The sequence below is a fragment of the Amblyraja radiata genome, chromosome 29 (assembly GCF_010909765.2).
Source record: "Amblyraja radiata isolate CabotCenter1 chromosome 29, sAmbRad1.1.pri, whole genome shotgun sequence".
NCBI lineage: Eukaryota > Metazoa > Chordata > Chondrichthyes > Rajiformes > Rajidae > Amblyraja > Amblyraja radiata.
This window is the reverse complement of record NC_045984.1, coordinates 30,572,758-30,593,151: the sequence shown is the minus strand read 5'-3', so window position 1 is coordinate 30,593,151 and position 20,394 is coordinate 30,572,758. Positions and strand designations below refer to the sequence as shown.

At 47.8% G+C, this 20,394-nt stretch overlaps 1 protein-coding gene across 2 annotated transcripts in view; it reads right to left on the bottom strand.

Annotated features, from left to right (window-relative positions):
- The window catches only part of tmprss9 (transmembrane serine protease 9), a 34,421-nt gene that overhangs the window by 2,164 nt on the left and 11,863 nt on the right, over positions 1-20,394 (bottom strand). The window contains exons 5-14 of one of the 2 annotated variants that reach the window (XM_033047146.1): positions 19,617-19,730; positions 18,252-18,417; positions 16,426-16,700; positions 14,791-14,927; positions 13,982-14,228; positions 9,740-9,856; positions 8,048-8,219; positions 6,769-7,034; positions 2,149-2,285; positions 87-875 (exon numbers count right to left, since the gene is read on the bottom strand). In XM_033047146.1, the coding sequence (XP_032903037.1) occupies positions 717-875; positions 2,149-2,285; positions 6,769-7,034; positions 8,048-8,219; positions 9,740-9,856; positions 13,982-14,228; positions 14,791-14,927; positions 16,426-16,700; positions 18,252-18,417; positions 19,617-19,730 (1,790 nt within the window). In that variant the 3' untranslated portion in view covers positions 87-716. Of the gene's footprint in view, positions 1-12; positions 876-2,148; positions 2,286-6,768; positions 7,035-8,047; positions 8,220-9,739; positions 9,857-13,981; positions 14,229-14,790; positions 14,928-16,425; positions 16,701-18,251; positions 18,418-19,616; positions 19,731-20,394 lie in introns of those variants that run through there. The other variant, XM_033047148.1, reaches the window with a different exon arrangement.

Sequence of the window (20,394 nt, the reverse complement as noted above, 5' to 3'; positions counted from 1 at the left end):
GGTACGGGATACTGAGTTGGATGATCAGCCATGATCATATTGAATGGCGGTGCAGGCTCGAAGGGCCGAATGGCCTACTCCTGCACCTATTTTCTATGTTTCTACGTATATGCATACTTTGCACAAGGTTCTCACTGTTATTTGGTGGGTTCATGACCCGATCACGGCACCTTACATTTTCATTCAGTTATATCACCAAAAACAAAATCTAGTTTTCCAGAAGAGTCATTGCAAGTATGTTCCTTTCCGCCCTGACACTACTGAATGAAGTGACCTGAAGAGCAGACACAAGGCGATGTTAAAATTGGTGCTATGCAGAGAATAAACAGAAATCTCCACTGTATCCTACGGTTTGTAACTAGGAGTTGTTCATCCTCAAATTGTAGCACATAAAAACCAACAACAGATATATTTAGGGGTATTTCGCACTAGATAATATACAAGAATGATATCTATTATCTCATTTGGTGTGTCAGAAGCAAAAAAAGCGTAAACAGCAGTTTAAAAAAACACCAGAAGATCACCTTCATATATATTACATTTCAAAGAATTCCTTAATCTCATTCACAAATAAAAGAATTGGAGACGTTGAAGACTGAAGGGAGTGATCACAGACTGTCGAAAACCAAGAGAGTTCATGGCTCCACAGCTCCTGCGTTCAGCATCGAAACCCCAAAGCCTTCGGTGAATCAGAAATAATGGCAAATCCTCAACCTTCAGAAAACGTAGTGGGCAATGAAACGTCTGAGGGCTGTGACTCTGCTGTAGACCCCAGGGGCATTCACCCTCGCGCAGCCATCTCCCCAACTTGTAATTCCAAAGAGGAACCACTTTCCCGAATCTTCCCGGCAAATCAGTGGGCCACCGGAATCTCCCTGCGAACACAAATCAAGTCAAGTCACTTTTATTTCTATAGCACATTTAAAAAACACCTCTCGTTGGTCAAAGTGCTTTACATTGGTGGAGGTACTAACGTTATACAACAGTGGTTCATAGATTAAGTACATACATAAATACAAACATATAGCTCTCACTCAGAGGACGTCAAGAAAGGCTTGGGAGTAGAGATGAGTTTTAAGTCTCGACTTAAAGGAGTCGATGGAGGGGGCAGTTGTGATGGGAAGAGGGGGATGCTGTTCCACAGTCTAGGGGCTGCAACCGCAAAGGGGCGCTCGCCCCTGAGCTTATGCCTAGACCGCGGGATGTTCAGTAACCCCAAGTCGGCCGATCTGAGGGACCTGGAGGTGGTGTGGTGGGTGAGCAGACTTTTGATGTAGGTGGGGGCAAGCCCGTTAAGGGCTTTTCCACAAATCCACTATTACTACACAGAAGGCAGAAGGAAACACCACAGGTTGGATTATTACCTCAATACACACTGCTCATGGGCTGCATCATTGTGTCTTCAGTTCAGACATACATTGTACCCTTGTATAACGGACCTCTTTATAATGGATAGACACAAAATGCTGGAGTAACTCAGCGGGACAGGCAGCACCTCGGGGTAGATGGAATGAGTGATGTTTCGATTCGAGACCCTTCTTCAGACCTGCTTTGAAGCGGTTCCCCTATCTCCGACGAAGGTTCTGTAACACTCTCTCTCACTGCTCCCCCCCCCCCCCGTGATTACAGCCATGATCACATTGAATGGCGGTGCTGGCTCGAAGGGCCAAATGGCCTACTCCTGCACCTTTTATCTATTGTCTATTGATTCCTCCTGCTCTCCAACTCTGCGATCACGGTTTAACCCAGGCTCACTGCCACAGCCACGTTTGTTTTCTCGGTGCCTACCTGCTCCTCTATCACCTGCTGAGTCTGAAGAAGGGCCTCGACCAGAAATGCCACCCATTCCTTCTATCCAGAGATGCTGCTGCCTGTCCCGCTGAGTTACCCCAGCATTTTGTGTCTTATCTCTTTACAATGGATGCCTCTTGCCTGCGTAGGGAGATGCTGGTTTATACCAAAGATAGACACAAAGTGCTCGCGCAACTCAGCGGGTCAGGCAGCATCTCTGGAGAAAAGGAACAGGTGACGTTTCAGGTCGGGTCGGGACCCTTCTTCAGACTCTTGGACCTCCTGTACAAGTGTGTACCTCTTGCCTCCTGACGGGAGAGGGGAGAAGAGGGAGTGAGCGGGGATCGGATCGCTTACCTGACATGAATCCACACCGCCTGCCACTTTACCAGCACACAGCATCCTGCCAGTGACCAGGCTACCATACAGTTTCCAGCACAGGTCATCCCTGATGACTTCAACCTCGGCCTTCTGTAGCATGTAAGCCAAATAACCTGCGAAGGGCAAAACAGTGTACTAAGTTGTACTTGTCCAATGTGAAACAAATATACTCACTGATATCCTTCTCCGGCATGTTTACAATTTGTTGGACAGACAGCAAATCACACACCGGCATTTAACAAAATATGTATATTTGTGAAAATTATTCTTCAAATATTACATTTCCACGGGAGGTCCTGATTTTTAATAGGTAAACATGAGTGCTGGAGAAACTCAGCGGGTGAATCTGAATCTGAATCTGAATCTGAATCTGAACATCTGTGGAGCGAAGGAAATAGGCAATGTTTCGGGCCGAAACCCTTCAAGGGTTAAGTGAACACACTTCTTGGCAGCTGCATACAATGGTGTCTGTCTTGCGCTTCTTGTGCGTGGAGATTGGTGGAAAAGATCTTTCCTTGACCCCAGGGAAAGATTAATTACCCCTTAAACAATTGTGCACAAATCACACGCTATCTCCTACATTACGGGTGTCAGGGGTAATGGGTGGGGGGGTGGGGAGGCAGGAGAATGGGGTTGAGAGGGAAAGAGAGATCAGCCCTGATTGAATGGCGGAGTAGACTTGAAGGTCCAAATAGCCTCATTCTGCTCCTATGTTATTCATCTATTAGTGAGAAAAAGGTTATTTGACTCAAAGCACCATGCCATCTCTTTCACACCGCTGCAACTCATTATCACACAAGAATTGAGCCGCACATATTCCCGCACTAGCTATTGCCGACGGTGTATACATTCCCCCACAGAGCTGGTGCCAGTGTAAAGTTTCCGTAAGCTGAGCCAGCTCGGTGTGGAATGAGCTTCCAATGGAAGTGGTGGCGGCAGGTTCGTTGGTATCATTTAAAAATAAATTGGATAGGCATATGGATGAGAAGGGAATGGAGGGTTATGGTATGAGTGCAGGCAGGTGGGACTAAGGGAAAAACGTTGTTCGGCGCGGATTTGTAGGGCCGAGATGGCCTGTTTCCGTGCTGTAATTGTTATATGGTTATATGGTTACATACAGTTTGTTTAAGAAGAAACTGCAGATGTTGGAAAATCAAAGGTAGGCAAAAATGCTGGAGAAACTCAGCGGGTGCAGCAGCATCTATGGAGCGAAGGAAATAGGCAACGTTTCGGGCCGAAACCCTTAGGGTTTCGGCCCGAAACGTTGCCTATTTCCTTGGTTTCGGCCCGATCACAGTGAGGAGGTGCCTGGTGAACTCACCGTGGTGGATGTTAATTTGTGTTTATTGTGTGCTTTTGTCATTTTTACTATATGTAGGACCGCAAGGCAACAAAATTTCCTTCGCTCCACAGATGCTGCTGCACCCGCTGAGTTTCTCCAGCGTCTTTTTTTTTTTGGAATGAATTCCATGTACAAATTCTTATTTTAAATTTAATAGTAAAAAAGAAAGCAAGAAAAGCCAGAAACAGAGAGAAAGAGAATATCATATAAAGCGGTGATATTGTTAATTCGTGAAATAGGAGAAAAAGAAAGGACCCAGGGAGCTGTATAGCCCGAAAGAGAAAATAAGAAAAACGAATAAAGAAGAAGAAAAAAAGAGGAATTGAAAGAGATATACATACTTCGTATCTTAACCCACCCCTCGCCCGGTTCTGAAACAGTTAATTTCTACGGTTATGTTGCACCATATGCTTGTAATAAGTCGATAAAGGGAGGCCAAATCTTTAAGAATTGGCAAATCTCTCCAGCACTTTTGTCTACCTTCGATTTTCCAGCAACTGCAGTTCCTTCTTAAACACTGATTTTTAATATATTGGTCCACAGGTTGTGATCAATATTGGCAAAGCCAGCATTTACTATCCACCTCTAAATGTAGCTACATTAACATGTTTTTTTTTCAACTTTAGAGATATAGTGTGGAAACAGGCCCTTCGGCCCACCATGCTAACCAATGACCATCCTACACACACCAGGGACAATTGCCAATTTACTGAAGCCATTTAACTTACAAACCTGCACGTCTTCGGAGTGAGGGAGGAAACCGGAGCACCCGGAGAAAACCCACGCAGGTCACGGGGAGAACGTACAAACTCCGTACAGACAGCACCCGTACTCGGGATCGAACCCGGATCACTGTGGCTGTGAGGCAGTAAGCTCACTGTGCCATCCTCAAGTTCTCAGCTTCTCAGTCTTTGCATAGACGATTGAGGGGGGATCTTATAGAAACTTACAAAATTCTTAAGGGGTTGGACAGGCTAGATGCAGGAAGATTGCTCCCGATGTTGGGGAAGTCCAGAACAAGGGGTCACAGTTTAAGGATAAGGGGGGGAAGTCTTTTAGGACCGAGATGAGAAAAACATTTTTCACACAGAGAGTGGTGAATCTGTGGAATTCTCTGCCACAGAAGGCGGTTGAGGCCACAGTTCATTGGCTATATTTAAGAGGGAGTTAGATGTGGCCCTTGTGGATAAAGGGATCAGGGGGTATGGAGAGAAGGCAGGTACCGAGTTGGATGATCAGCCATGATCACATTGAATGGCGGTGCAGGCTCGGAGGGCCAAATGGCCTCTACACCTGCACCTATTTTCTATGTTTTTTTCTGTCTTTCTGTGACTCCCACTTTTCCCATCGTTCTCTTTCCCTTTACCATTTTTATGATTCTTTTCACTCTGCCCTTCTCTACATGTTTGATCTGTGTTGGATCTTGCCGTTCCCCAGTTTTGCTGCCTGCCTCTTGCAGGCACTTGTCTCTGCCTTGCCTTAAAGATTTGCACCATCCTCCTCATTTGAACCCTGTGACTCCCTCTACAGGCTATTTTATTTATAGCATACGCCAGCATTTTGAGTCTATCTTCGTTACCTCAGGCCTTCAACCTTCAAGGTGCCTTCGGACCCTTCCGGAAACTCAGCGGGTGAGGCAGCATCTATGGAGCGAAGGAATAGGTGACGTTTCGGGTCGAGACCCGGAAGGGTCTCGACCCGAAACGTCGCCTATTCCTTCGCTCCATAGATGCTGCCTCACCCTTAAGGGTTTCGACCCGAAACGTCGCCTATTCCTTCGCTCCATAGATGCTGCCTCACCCTTAAGGGTTTCGACCCGAAACGTCGCCTATTCCTTCGCTCCATAGACGCTGCCTCACCCGCTGAGTTTCTCCAGCATTTTTATCTACCTTCGATTTTTCCAGCATCTGCAGTTTTCCTTCTTAAACAAGCTTGAGTGGATCGGTGATCCTTATCTCAGCTCCATCTCCCATCTCCCACTCCCACCCTCCACAGTCTGAAATAAACCTCATCTCAAATTAAATCAGCATTAGGCGACATATCAGGTCGAGATCAGGTCAATGATCATATTGAATGGCGGTGCAGGCTCGAAGGGCCGAATGGCCTACTCCTGCATCTATTTTCTATGTTTCTATGACCCTTCTTCAGACTTGTAAGAGTCAGGGTAAAGGGAAACAAGAGATATATACGGTGAGTTTAAGAAGGAACTGCAGATGCTGGAAAATCGAAGGTACACAAAAGTGCTGGAGAAACTCAGCGGGTGCAGCAGCATCTATGGACCGAAGGAAATAGGCAACGTTTCGGGCCGAAGACCTACGGTGATATAGGGAGATATAGAACAAATGAATGAACGGATATGCTAAAAAAGTAACGATGATTAAATAAACGGTCCATTTGTGGCTGTGGGCTGGTTACATGGCCCCAATCCCAATATTACACTATAGATAATAGACAATAGGTGCAGGAGTAGGCCATTCGGCCCTTCGAGCCTGCACCGCCATTCAATGTGATCATGGCTGATCATCCCTAATCAGTACCCCGTTCCTGCCTTATCCCCATATCCCCTGACTCTGCTATCTTCAAGAGCCCTATCTAACTCTCTCTTGAAAGTATCCAGAGAACCAGCCTCTGAGGCAGAGAATTCCTCAGACTCACAACTCTCTGTGTGAAAACGTGTTTCCTCGTCTCCGTTCTAAATGGCTTACTCCTTATTCTTAAACTGTGGCCCCAGGTTCTGGACTCCCCCAACAACCAGGAACATGTTTCCTGCCTCTAGCGCGTCCGAACCCTTAATAATCTTAGTTAGACAAAATTGCTGGAGAAACTCAGCGGGTGCGGCAGCATCTATGGAGCGAAGGAAATAGGCAACGTTTCGGGACGAAACCCGGAAGGAAATAGGCAACGTTTCGGGACGAAACCCGGAAGGAAATAGGCAACGTTTCGGGAAGAAACCCGGAAGGAAATAGGCAACGTTTCGGGACGAAACCCGGAAGGAAATAGGCAACGTTTCGGGACGAAACCCGGAAGGAAATAGGCAACGTTTCGGGCCGAAACCCTTCCGGGTTTCGGCCCGAAACGTTGCCTATTTCCTTCGCTCCATAGATGCTGCTGCACCCGCTGAGTTTCTCCAGCAATTTTGTCTACCTTCGATTCTCCAGCATCTGCAGTTCCTCCTTGAACCCTTAATAATCTTGTATGTTTCAATAATACTATAACGCTTGGCTGTACAGAAGCTCAGATAAAGTGATGCCTACCCCCTTCTGATGTAGTGCCCCAGCCTGTAATAAAACATTTCATTGCCTCTGACAACATGTGGGAGAGTGAAGGTAGGCAGGCAGGCTGAATGATGCTAGACAGGGTTACAGGCTGAGTCAGTTCCATTAGGGCAATGTCATTATCCAAGCTGTAGACGTTGAATTGTGGATGGATGACGATTCTCTTGAAGGTGACTCTGGTGCCATTCCATCCCGTTCGATACACTGTTCCCAGGAAGCCGAGCCAATAATCCGGATCGTTCGCACTGCAAAAGGAAAAATTGGGTCAAACATTTTGCTTGTTATTTGAAAACCCCACTTGAAAGCCCCAAGACACGGGAGCAGAATTAGGCCATTCGGCCCGTCGAGTCTACTCCACCACTCAATCATGGCTGATCTACCTTCCCCTCTCAGCCCCATTCTCCTGCCTTCTCCCCATAACCTTTGATGCCCATTCTAATCAAGTACCTGACAATCTCTGCTTTAAAAACAGCCTATGATTTTTGCCTCCACAGCCCTCTGTGGCAATGAATTCCACAGATTCACCACCCTCTGTGTATTCCACTCCCATTCTATTTATTTAACCTGTTCAGTGCCACGCCCAAGTAGACATGGCCAATCGTGTAAAAAAACAGTGAACATGTTAATTGTTCTTATGTCTCACAGTTAATTTTACCCCCGCCCCCTCTCTTTATAACAAGTGCGCTTGCAGCCATGGTGGGTATGCCCATTGTTACTGAGCTTGTTCTTACAGATATTTCTTTACAGAAGTTCTTTAGTCAGAGGGTGGTGAATCTGCAAAGGTGAACCCCTGACACCTGTACTAATCAAGAATCTATATAACCATATAACAATTACAGCACGGAAACAGGCCATCTCGGCCCTTCTAGTCCATGCCGAACACTTATTCTCCCCTAGTCCCATCTACCTACACTCAGACCATAACCCTCCATTCCTTTCCCGTCCATATACCTATCCAATTTATTTTTAAATGATAAAATCGAACCTGCCTCCACCACTTCCACTGGAAGCTCATTCCACACAGCTACCACTCTCTGAGTAAAGAAGTTCCCCCTCATGTTACCCCTAAACTTCTGTTCCTTAATTCTCAAGTCATGTCCTCTCTGCGTTAAAAATACCCACTAACTTAGCCTCCGCAGCTTTCTGTGGCAATGAGTTCCACAGATTCACCACCCTCTGACTAAAATAAATTGTTCCTCATAACATGCATATATATTGGCATGGGCCTGGTATCTGTCAGAGACTTGTTATTACATACTGTAGAACGCAGTGGGCGGCAGTGGCCACCCATGTGGGGGAGATCAGCGTCCCTCCACACACGTGCCCTTTCCACGTTACATGGAGACTCGTCTGCCAGGGGAACTCTCCAAGGGCACTGCCTTCTCCACCCACAATCTTCGTGCCCACCGTTAGGGATGTATCTCCACAATCTACAAACAAAAGTCGGCTCAGTTACAAGGTTCATGGCAGCATAAAATGTAGATGTAGCGTTAAAGACAGCTCGAATAAATTAATAAAGATCTCCAAAACCAGATTGTGGTGCTTTGACATTTCTTTCTTTCTTTCTTTCATTCATTCATTCACTTCGTGTGATAATTGCAAGCAGGAATGTATGGCTCGTGCTGTGTTAAGTTCTGATATGCTCACTGTCGATGGCAAGTGTAGCAAAATGTGAAGCCATACATTTTGGTAATAAGAATAAAGGCGTAGATTATTTTCTAAATAGAGAGAGAATCCAGATACCGGACGTGCAAAGGGACTTGGGAGTGCTGGTGTAGGACTCCCATAAAATTAATTCGCAAGTCGAATCGGTAGGAAGGAAACTTCAATGCTAGCATTTACATCAAGGACTGGAATACAAAAACAGGGATGTGATGCTGAGGCTCTATAAAGCGATGGTCAGGCTGCATTTAGAGTACTGTGAGCCCCATACCTGAGGAAGGATGTGCTGGCTCTAGAGAGGGTCCAGAGGAGGTTTACAAGAATGATTCCAGGAATCAGTGGGTTAGCATATGTTAAGCGCTTGACAGCACTGGGCCTGTTCTCGCTGGAGTTCAGAAGGTTGAGGGGGGATCACTTTGGGACTTAAGCATTGATATAGTGGATGTGGAGAGGATGTTTCCACTGGTGGGAGAGTCCAGGATCAGAGGTCACAGCTTCAGAATTAAAGGGCGCTCTTTTAGAAAGGAGGTGAGGAGGAACTTCTTTAGTCAGAGGGTAGTTAATCTGTGGAACTCATTGCCACAGAGGGCTGTGGAGGCCAAGTCAGTGGATATTTTTAAGGCAGAGATAGACAAATTCTTGATTAGAACGGGTGTCAAGGGTTATGGGGAGAAAGGGAAATGGGGTTAGGAGGCCATGATTGAATGATGGAGTAGACGTGATGGGCCGAATGGCCTAATTCTACTCCTATAACGTAAACTTGTGAACCTTGTTACTGCAAACTATAGACCCACTACAGTTTATTCAGTAATTCATAGGCGGTCACTCGAAACGTGTATGACTGTCCTCTCATGGAGGACACCTGTGCGTGACTTTGTTTAACGTGGGGAGACTGGTGCACAGACAGCCACCCCACGGTCCTTGACAGATCTGGGTCAGGATCCAGTGGCATGGAGTCCAAGACGACCAGAGACCCTTTTCTGCCGCAGCCTTCATCCGCCTTCCCAGCCGTTGTGACGCTCCACTAAGGTCAGCCATCGTCCTGCGCCTGTTCCACCGTTGAGGTCTTGGTTGGATGGCTCTTTGTCAGAGACCTCCCCCTCGACCTTACCGCCATGGGTGGCCCTACCAGGAGCATCGATAGCTCCAGACGGCATCGCTCTCAGGATCTCAGGACCACACAAGCTTCTCCACCACGACAAGGTGACAATCCACGGGGAAGGGGCAGACGTTTGATCTGATTCTACAATCCCTGGCGTAGTGGATGGGATGAGGTGAGTGTACTCACCGCAGTTGAACTCGTCAGAGCCTGAAGCACAGTCGATGATGCCATCACACTCTGCATTGTATTTATTGATGCAGCTACTGTTGGAACACTGGAATGTGGTGGGTGTACAGTGAACCTCTGAAACACAAAGTAATAGTTTTAGTTCACTGTTTTTAATACATGCGAGGGGTAGATCGGGTAGATCCTCAGTGCGTAGATGCTGCTTTAAACCGAAGATAGACGCACAAAACTGGAGTAACTCAGCGGGACAGGCAGCATCTCTGGAGAGAAGGAATGGGTGACATTTCGGGGCGAGAAGAAGGGTCTTGACCCCAAACGTCACCCATTCCTTCTCTCCAGAGATGCTACCTGTCCCGCTGAGTTACTCCAACTTTTTGCGTGAATCTTCGGGTAGATGCACAGAGTCTCTTGCTCAGAGTAGGGGAATCGAGGACCAGAGGACATGGGTTTTAATGTGAAGGGGAAAAGATTTAATAGGAATCGGAGGGGTAACTTTTTTCACATAGAGGGTGACGGATGTATGGAAGAGCTGCCAGAGGAGGTAGTTGAGGCAGGGACTATCGCAACATTTAAGAAACTATTAGACAGGTACATGGATAGGACAGGTTTATAAGCATATGGACCAAACGCAGGCAGGAAGGACTTGTGTAGCTGGGACATGTTAGCCGATATGGCCAAGTTGGGCCGAAGGACCTGTTTCCACGCTGTATCTTTCTATAACTCTAATACAATCCCTACAATCCCTACAAAACGTGGGGGAAGGGTTGTTGAAGGAAAGTTACTGCAGACTGATCATTCTTTGTGTGCTTGCTTTATTCTTCCCCTCCGTACCTGAAGGCATTTTCTGTCACTGGTGTATATCTATGGTGCAGGCTATATTGATGATCCAGCCCCACACACAACACTGCTGTTTCACACACGGGTTTGTGGCGACTATACCAGCTGAGAACCGTGAGAACTTAGCAAACACTTTAGAAACATATAAAATAGGCGCAGGAGTAGGCCATTCGGCCCTTCGAGCCAGCAACGCCATTCAATATGATCACGGTTGATCAATATGACAGAGACATCATCAGGGAGAAAATGGAAACTGAGAGGACATGGAGTGAGAGGATGATGGAGTGGGGTCAGATCCACCCACAGAGCAGTGGCACAGCGGTAGAGTTGCTGCCTCACAGCGCCAGAGACTCGGGTTCGATCCTGACTACGGGCGCTGTCTGTACGGAGTTTGTACGTTCTCCCCATGACCGGCGTGGGTTTTCTCCGGGTGCTCCGGTTTCCTCCCACATGCAGGTTTGTAGGTTAATTAGCTTCTGTAAATTGTCCCCCGTGTGTAGTTTGGACTGGTGTATGGTCGGCATGGACTCGATGGGCCGAAGGGCCTGTTTCCACGCTGCGTCTCTAAACAGCGCAGGGGAAGGGGTAGTAAGACGAGGAGTGGGAACACAAGCAGAAGAGCTTTGCGAATCCTGGGATATTTCAAGAACCCTGCTTTCAAGAGAGAGCTAGATAGGGCTCTTAAAGATAGCGGAGTCAGGGGATATGGGGAGAAGGCAGGAACGGGGTACTGATTGGGGATGATCACCCATGATCATATTGATTGGTGGCACTGGCTCGAAGGACCGAATGGCCTACTCCTACACCTATTGCCTATTGACATTGGTGTGGGATAGTTAAGGAATCTTGTATTTGTTGGTGAGTCAACAGAAGAGGGCAGAGACGGAGGGATCAAAGTGTCCTCGGGGAATGTCCCACACAAAACTGAAAGCAACCTATGAAGAATATAAGAGTCTGAATAAGGGTCTCGACCCGAAACGTCACCTTTTCCTTCTCCCCATAGATGCTGCATCACCCGCTGAGTTTCTCCAGCATTTTTGTCTACCTATGAGCATCGGGTGTCGGGTTATGGGGAGAAGGCAGGAAAATTCCTCCTTTGAGAGGAAAAATAGATCAGCCATGATTAAATGGCAGAGTAGACTTGATGGGCCGAATGGCCTAATTCTGCTCCGATAAACTATGAACATGAAGTTCCCCAGGGTGTTGTTACTGAGCCCATGGAGGGGGAATTAAGACAATTCAATTTGGAATTGTGCAATCTAGTGCATACGTGTATTAATATGTTTAGAACTCAACCTTTCTGGAAGTCTACTCGGATAAGTTAAGACAATTTCATCTAACTTTTCTCCAAATGTTTTTTAAGTCAATAGAGTCATAAGGTCATACAACGTGGTAACCTTTGGTCCAATAGACAATAGGTGCAGGAGTAGGCCATTCGGCCCTTCGAGCCAGCACCGCCATTCAATGTGATCATGGCTGATCATCCCCAATCAGTATCCCGTTCCTGCCTTCTCCCCATATCCCCTGACTCCACCATCTTTAAGAACCCTATCTAGCTCTCTCTTGAAAGTATCCAGAGAACCGGCCTCCACCGCCCTCTGAGGCAGAGAATTCCACAGATTCACAACTCCCTGTGAGAAAAAGTGTTTCCTCGTCTCCGTTTTAAATGGGTTACTCCTTAGTCTTAATTTGCTCATGCCATCCAACATGCCCCATCTACACTAGTCCCATCTGCCTTCATTTGGCCCATATCCCTCGAAACTTGTCCTATCCATGTACCTGTCGAAATGTCTTTTAAACATTGTGAGCATATCTGCCTGAACTACCTCCTCCGGCAGCCTGTTCCATCCACCTGCCACCCTTTGCATAAAAAAAGTTGCCCCCCGGGTTCCTATTAAATCTTTCCCCGTTGAAATACAGCCTAGTCAACCATGGCAGTGAACATACCCTGGTGAGTTTTTTTTTCCAAAACAGAAAGATCTCGATACAAGCACAGGAATGCTTCAGGCAATTAAATTGACCTATTAAATTGTCCAATATTAACTTCAGGACAGCTGCCAACAGCCCCGGTTACAGTCAGTAACTCAGGCACATTCCACCTAGTTTATGGAGTGCCTGCCCCAAACAACCTCAGTGTACAGTCCACATCACTGTAGTTTCAATGGTTCTTTATTGTCATCTATGCACAGTGTGGTGAAGTTATTCTGCACAACTCCATATGCACAAAATAGGGAAAATACCCCAGAAAACATAAACAGTCCAAAGTCCAGCCCAGGTGTTGGAAGTTCTGGAGTGCCCCCGATCCAGGTATGCCCAGGTAAGCCCGAACCGACGTCCCTCTCCTCACCCGACCACGTCTGTCCTGGGGAGTGCCTCCTGCAGCTGGCCTTAAAGGCGCTGAAGGCAACACCTCGGTCTCCAACGGACCCACTCCTCTCATCCGTATCACTGCCTCATGCAAGAATGCACCTGCACCTATTCTTGCTATTGAGGGAGTGCAGCGTAGGTTTACAAGGTTAATTCCCGGGATGGCGGGACTGTCATATGCTGAGAGAATGGAGCAGCTGGGCTTGTACACTCTGGAGTTTAGAAGGATGAGAGGGTATCTCATTGAAACATATAAGATTGTTAAGGGCTTGGACACACTAGAGGCAGGAAACATGTTCCCGATGTTGGGGGAGTCCAGAACCTGGGGCCACAGTTTAAGAATAAGGAGTAAGCCATTTAGAACGGAGATGAGGAAACACTTTTTCTCACAGAGAGTGGTGAGTCTGGGGAATTCCCTGCCTCAGAGGGCGGTGGAGGCAAGTTCTCTGGATGCTTTCAAGAGAGAGCTAGATAGGGCTCTTAAAAATAGCGGAGTCAGGGGATCTGGGGAGAAGGCAGGAACGGGGTACTGATTGGGGATGATCAGCCATGATCACATTGAATGGCGGTGCTGGCTCGAAGGGCCGAATGGCCTACTCCTGCACCTATTGTCTAATGTCTATAATGCCAAATACAATTTTCGGAGGGTGGGCGATCGCACGTGCTTATACAGAGATCTATCACGGTGGCGCAGCGGTAAAGTTGTTGCCTCGCAGCGCCACGCCAGAGACTCGCGTTAAATCCTGACCACCGGGTGCTGCCTGTACGGAGTTTGCACGCTCTCCCTGTGGCCACGTGGGTTTTCTCCGGGTGCTCCGGTTTCCTCCCACGCTCCAAAGACGTACAGGTTTGCAGGTTAATTGGCTTCTGTAAAAATAGTAAATTGTCCCTGGTGTGTGTGCGTGTGTGTGTAGGATGATGCTAGTGTACGGGGTGATCGCTGGTCGCTGCAGAATCGGTGGGCCGAAGGGACTTTTTTCCGCGCTATATCTCTAAAGTAAAGTAGAGTCCAAACCAGGCGTCAAGGTGAGAACGTACCTGCCGGTAGATGGTCGTTCACCGTGGGTTTTACTACAGAAGTGGTCTGTTCAATGTTGGTCGGGGTGGAAGATGAGATGACACTGGGCTGCGTTATTGACTGCAGGGCCCAGTCTCTGATCGTGGTCACCCTTGTGTAGATGCCAGGTTTGTCTGGTCGAGCACAACCTTCACCCCAGCTCACGATGCCAGCCAGGAACCACTTGCCTGGTGACTCCTCACAAGCCAGGGGTCCACCTGAATCACCCTGCAGAGAGCAGACACACATCCGGAGTTATTAACTATCTGAAAATACAACTTATTGAAACATATAAGAGTGGTGAATCTGTGGAATTCTCTGCCACAGAAGGTAGTTGAGGCCAGTTCATTGGCTATATTTAAGAGGGAGTTAGATGTGGCCCTTGTGGCTAAAGGGATCAGGGGGTATGGAGAGAAGGCAGGTACAGGATACTGAGTTGGATGATCAGCCATGATCATATTGAATGGCGGTGCAGGCTCGAAGGGCCGAATGGCCTACACCTGTACCTATTGTCTATGTTACTATGTTTCTAAGATTGTTAAGGGTTTGGACACGCTGGAGGCAGGAAACATGTTCCCGATGTTGGGGGAGTCTAGAACCAGGGGCCACACTTTAAGAATAAGGGGTGAGCCATTTAGAACGGAGATGAGGAAAAACTTTTTCACAGAGAGTTGTGAGTCTGGCCATGATCACAGTGAATGGCGGCGCTGGCACGAAGGGCCGAATGGTCTACTCCTGCACCCATTGTCTATTGTCTATTGTAAGCAACTACCATTCAGAAAGCACTTACTTGACAGGAATCCACTTGGCCAGCAGCGAAACCAGCGCAGATCATCTGCGGGGTTATGGCGTCGTTGTAGAGCTTGGAGCATTCCTCCTTATTCAATATTGGAACACTGGCTTCCTGGAGATTGATGGGTAAAGTAGCTGTGCCAGGGACAGAAGAAGAATGGAAATCGTCAGATGTGAGGAGTTGTGAGTTTAAATAACCACAGTATTCGTCAGTGGACAAATCGGGAGTGGACGGAGTGAGATGAGACGCCTTGGATTGCAGCACACAGTTCAATTGCAAACCTCTCTACAGCCTGCATCGTAAGCTGCATGTCGCTGTTGGGATATGACATCCTTTGAGTTGATCCTACGTTGAAGTTGGAGTAAGTCTCCGACTTGTGTACATGTGATATGAACTGTTTATGATTGGGTTCAGATGCTGACACTGCCCTACTTACTCCACTGTGGAACCCCCCCATAGAGGGCAGCGGTAGGTCCCAGTTCTGCTAGGACATTGCCACACTGAGATCTCGTACCAGACCAGCCCCGGTGCAGGATCTCAACCCATTCAGAGGCAGGAAACATGTTCCTGATGTTGGGGGAGGTCCAGAACCAGGGGCCACAGTTTAAGAATAAGGAGTAAGCCATTCAGAACGGAGACGAGGAAACACTTTTTCTCACAGAGAGTGGTGAGTCTGTGGAATTCTCTGCCTCAGAGGGCGGTGGAGGCGGGTTCTCTGGATGCTTTCAAGAGAGAGCTAGATAGGGCTTTTAAAAATAGCGGAGTCAGGGGATATGGGGAGAAGGCAGGAACGGGGTACTGATTGGGGATGATCAGCCGTGATCACATTGAATGGCGGTGCTGGCTCGAAGGGCCAAATGGCCTACTCCTGCACCCAATGTCTATTGTCATTTAGAATTTAGACTCCAGAGATGCAGCGTGGAAACAGGCCCCTTTGGCCCACCGAGTCTGCAACGACCAGCGACCTCCCAAGTACACTATCACTATCCGGCACAATTTACAAATTAGCCAAAGCCAATTAACCTACAAACCCGTACGTCTTTGGAGTGTCGGTGGAAAGCTTGGCGCCCGGAGAAAACCCACGCGGCCACAGGGAGAACGTACAAACTCCGTACGGACAGCACCCAAAGTTAGGATCCAACCTCGAATGAGGTAGATGGTGATACTTCAGATTTAGTGTTACTGAATGTTTAATAAGGAACTGCAGATGCTGGAAAATCGAAGGTAGACAAAATTGCTGGAGAAACTCAGCGGGTGAGTCAGCATCTATGGAGTGAAGGAAATAGGCAACGTTTCGGGACGAAACCCGGAAGGAAATAGGCAACGTTTCGGGCCGAAACCCGGAAGGGTTTCGGCCTGAAACGTTGCCTATTACCTTCGCTCCATAGATGCTGCTGCACCCGCTGAGTTTCTCCAGCATTTTTGTCTACCTTCGATTTTTCAGCATCTGCAGTTCCTCCTTAAACACTTACATAATAAACTCTCTTGACTTGACTTGACTTGACCTCGTGACGACCATGCTGCGAGTATGGATCAAGGGCAAACTAGGCAGAGGTCGTGAATTAGGTCGTGAAAGTGGGACAGGCCCTTTAAACAGAAAGGAACACTCGTGAAAGCAAATTAATCTCACACCATTGGTCTCACTCAGAGATCCCCATCCGGTGATGGCGCAGTTCTTCCCGACACGGAAGATGTGCGAGGAAGATGGTAGACACAGGGGCTGGATATATTTGGAGAAGGCTACGGGGGAAGACAACTCCAGCAGAGCCACGTCAAAGTCAAGCATAACCGAGTTAAACGAGGGATGGACAACGATTCTCTTGACTTTCCTCCTCACTCCCGTGGCACGTTGGTCATCTCTGTAGATGGTTCCCGCAACTACCTCCCAACTCTGTGGTGATGCAAACCTGCAGAAAAGTAACATCGGAAAAGGTTATTCAAGTCTTTGAGTGAACGGGTTCAGTTTTTCTTAGCCCTCAACATAACATCACCTCGCCATCTTCCAGTCCCGCCTCAAGACCCATCTCTTCACCTCTGCCTATCCTTAGCCCCACGTCCCCGTCCCTTTTCATCTGTGCATTAATTGCCTCATACTGTGTTTTGTATTGAATTCTGTCTTTACTTTGTGTACTAGTCATGTCTCTACTATTTATTTCATTCCCCTTACATGTTTTTCCTCTACATGCTCAATTTTTGTAAGGTGTCCTTGAGACTCTTGAAAGGCGCCCATAAATAAAATGTATTATTATTATTATTAACATAGGTTGTTTAACGGTACACAAAAATGCTGGAGAAACTCAGCGGGTGCAGCAGCATCTATGGAGCGAAGGAAATAGGCGACGTTTCGGGCCGAAACTCTTCTTCAGGCTGATGGGGGGTGAAGGAAGGAAAAAGTGAGGAGGAGGAGCCCGAGGGCGGGGGGATGGGAGGAGACAGCTCGAGGGTTAAGGAAGGGGAGGAGACAGCGAGGGCTAGCAAAATTGGGAGAATTCAATGTTCATGCCATCCGGACGCAAGCAACCCAGGCGGAATATGATAGTCACTGATGTCTTCCCCGTGGATTGTCACCTTGTCGTGGTGGAGAAGCTTGTGTGGACCTGAGATCCTGAGATCCTGAGAGCGATGCCGTCTGGAGCGATGCTCCTGGAAGGGCCACCCATGGCTGTAAGGTCGAGGGGGAGGTCTCTGACAAAGAGCGATCCAACCAAGACCTCAACGGTGGAACAGGCGGAGGACGATGGCTGACCTTAGTGGAGCGTCACAACGGCTGGGAAGGCGGATGAAGGCTGCAGCAGAAAAGGGTCTCTGGTCATCTTGGACTCCACGCCACTGGATCCTGACCCAGATCTGTCAAGGACCGTGTTGGTGGATGTCTGTGCACCAGTCTCCCCACGTTAAACAAAGTCACGCACAGGCGTCCTCCATGAGAGGACAGTCATACTCGTTTCGAGGGACCACCGATGATGATGATGAGTCACTGATGTACAATTCCCAGAAGGAATTAGGCCATTCGGCCCATCGTGCCAACTCCACCATCCAATGATGGCTGATCTATCTTTCGCTCTCAATCCCAGTCTCCTGCCTTCTCCCCGTAACCCCTGACACCCGTACTAATCAAGAATCTCTCTATCTCTGCCTTAATAAATGCCCAATGACGTGGCCTCCACAGCCTTCGGTGGCAATGAATTCCACAGATTCACCGCCCTCTGACTAAAGAAATTCTTCTTCATCCCCTTCCTAGAGGAACGTCCTTTAATTCTGAGGCTGTGACCTGTGGTCCTAGACTTTCCCACTAGTGGTCCCCTCTGCCTCATCCTACGAAACTCCAGCGAGTGGAGGCCCAGTGCCATCAAACGTTAACCCACTCGTTCCTGGGGATCGTTCTGGGGACCCTCCACCGGAACCTCTCCTGCTCCAGCGTATCCTTCCTCAGATACGGTGCCCAAAATAGTTCTTACCTTGAGAAGCAATGAGCGGCTGATATCAGCCAGGTATCTGTCAAGACTGAAGCCCCACATTCGTGGCCAATGTCGATTACATGCAGGCTGACTTGCCAGGGCCACTCTCCTACATTGGCTTCTGTGCCTCCCACTATCCTGTTGGTTATCTGGGGAGTGCCACAGCCTGTGGTAGAGAACACACAAGATGCCCGCAGTCAAACATCTGAGCTGCCCAGTGTCGTTTAGTGTAGAGATACAGTGCGGGAAGAGGCCCTTCTGCCCACCGAGCCCACGCCGACCAGCGATCCCCGCACACTAACACTATCCTACACACACACACACACACACACACACACACAAGGAACAATTAACAATTTTACCAAAGCCTATTGACCTTTTTCCTGCATCTTAAGGGGTTGGACAGGCTAGATGCAGGAAGATTGTTCCCGATGTTGGGGAAGTCCAGAACAAGGGGTCACAGTTTAAGGATAAGGGGGAAGTCTTTTAGGACCGAGATGAGGAACACATTTTTCACACAGAGAGTGGTGAATCTGTGGAATTCTCTGCCACAGAAGGTAGTTGAGGCCAGTTCATTGACTATATTTAAGAGGGAGTTAGATGTGGCCCTTGTGGCTAAAGGGATCAGGGGGTATGGAGAGAAGGCAGGCACAGGATACTGAGTTGGATGATCAGCCATGATCATATTGAATGGCGGTGCAGGCTAGAAGGGCCGAATGGCCTACTCCTGCACCTATTTTCTATGTTTCTATGTATCTAGCCTGTCCGATCCCTTAAGAATGTTATGTGCTTTTATAAGGTCCCATCTCATCCTTATAAATTCCAATGAATATAAGCCCAGTCGATCCATTCTTTCATCATATGTCAGTCCCGCCATCCCGGGAATTAACCTGGTGAACCTATGCTGCACTCCCTCAATAGCGAGAATGTCCTTCCTCAAACGAGGAGATCTAGACTGCATGCAATACTCCACAGTGACCAGGGAATATGTTGCTGAAGTGGGAGGTAGGCCAATTTGAGCATTAACATCTCTCCCTCGGCAAGGCCACCACCATTGACCAGTCTCACCCCCGGTCACTCCCTCTTCTCCCCTCTCCCCATCAGGCAAGAGGCACAGAAGTCTGCATCGGCCTCAGTGTTACTGTGCAGTAAGATATTCTCTTTACCACACATACCACCCACGGATTGGCCCGGCGTTGATCTAATCACCTGGATTGTGGATGTAACTAATCTTACACTGAGTAGAAACAAGGAAGTGCAGATGCTGGTTTATACAAAGAGAGATACAAAGTGCTGGAGTAACTCAGCGGGTCAGGCAGCGTCTCTGGAGTGTGAAGTCTCCCTGACTTCCAACATGAAACTTACTGCATTCCACCTCATCCGACTTGTCCAAGCAATCATTGATCTTGTCACACTCCGGGTTGGTCTTTGTAAGACATTGGCCATTGCCGCAGATGTAATCATCAGCTGAGCAGCTTGCTTTTATAATAAAGAGAGAAAAGTGCAAAATATTAACAACGTATGATAGTTTCAGTTTAGTTTATTGTCACGTGTACCGAGATACGGCGAAAAGCTTTTGTTGTGTGCTAACCAGTCAGCGGAAAGACAACACATGATTACAATCCAGCCATTTACAGTGTATAGATGGATACATGATAAGGGAATCATGTTTAGCGCAAGGTAAAGCCAGCAAAGTCTGATCAAGGATAGTCCAAGGGTCACCAAAGTAACTTACAGGTTTGTAAGTTAATTGACTTTGGTAAAATTGTAAATTGTCCCTAGTGTGTACAGGATGTTGCGAGTGTGCGGGGATCGCTGGCTGGCTCGGACTCGGTGGGCCGAAGGGCCTGTTTCCACGCTGCATCTCTGAACTAAACCTAAAACTAAAGGTGGGAGCAGGACAAAGCCTGGTGGACACTTATGTTGGTACAGGCCTTAAAAGTCTTTTTAGTCAAGCAGCAGAAGCTGGATGTGGAAATGAAAAGCAAAGTCATGAGAGAATAAAATAAGTGCACACAACTGAAAAAAATAAATGTATACCCGGCTACACACATCAGTGGTTACTGACAGTGAACTCCAAGTGGCAATGTTCCCTGAGGACATCTTGCTAACTTCATAGAGATCTATACAAAACAATGCAGTG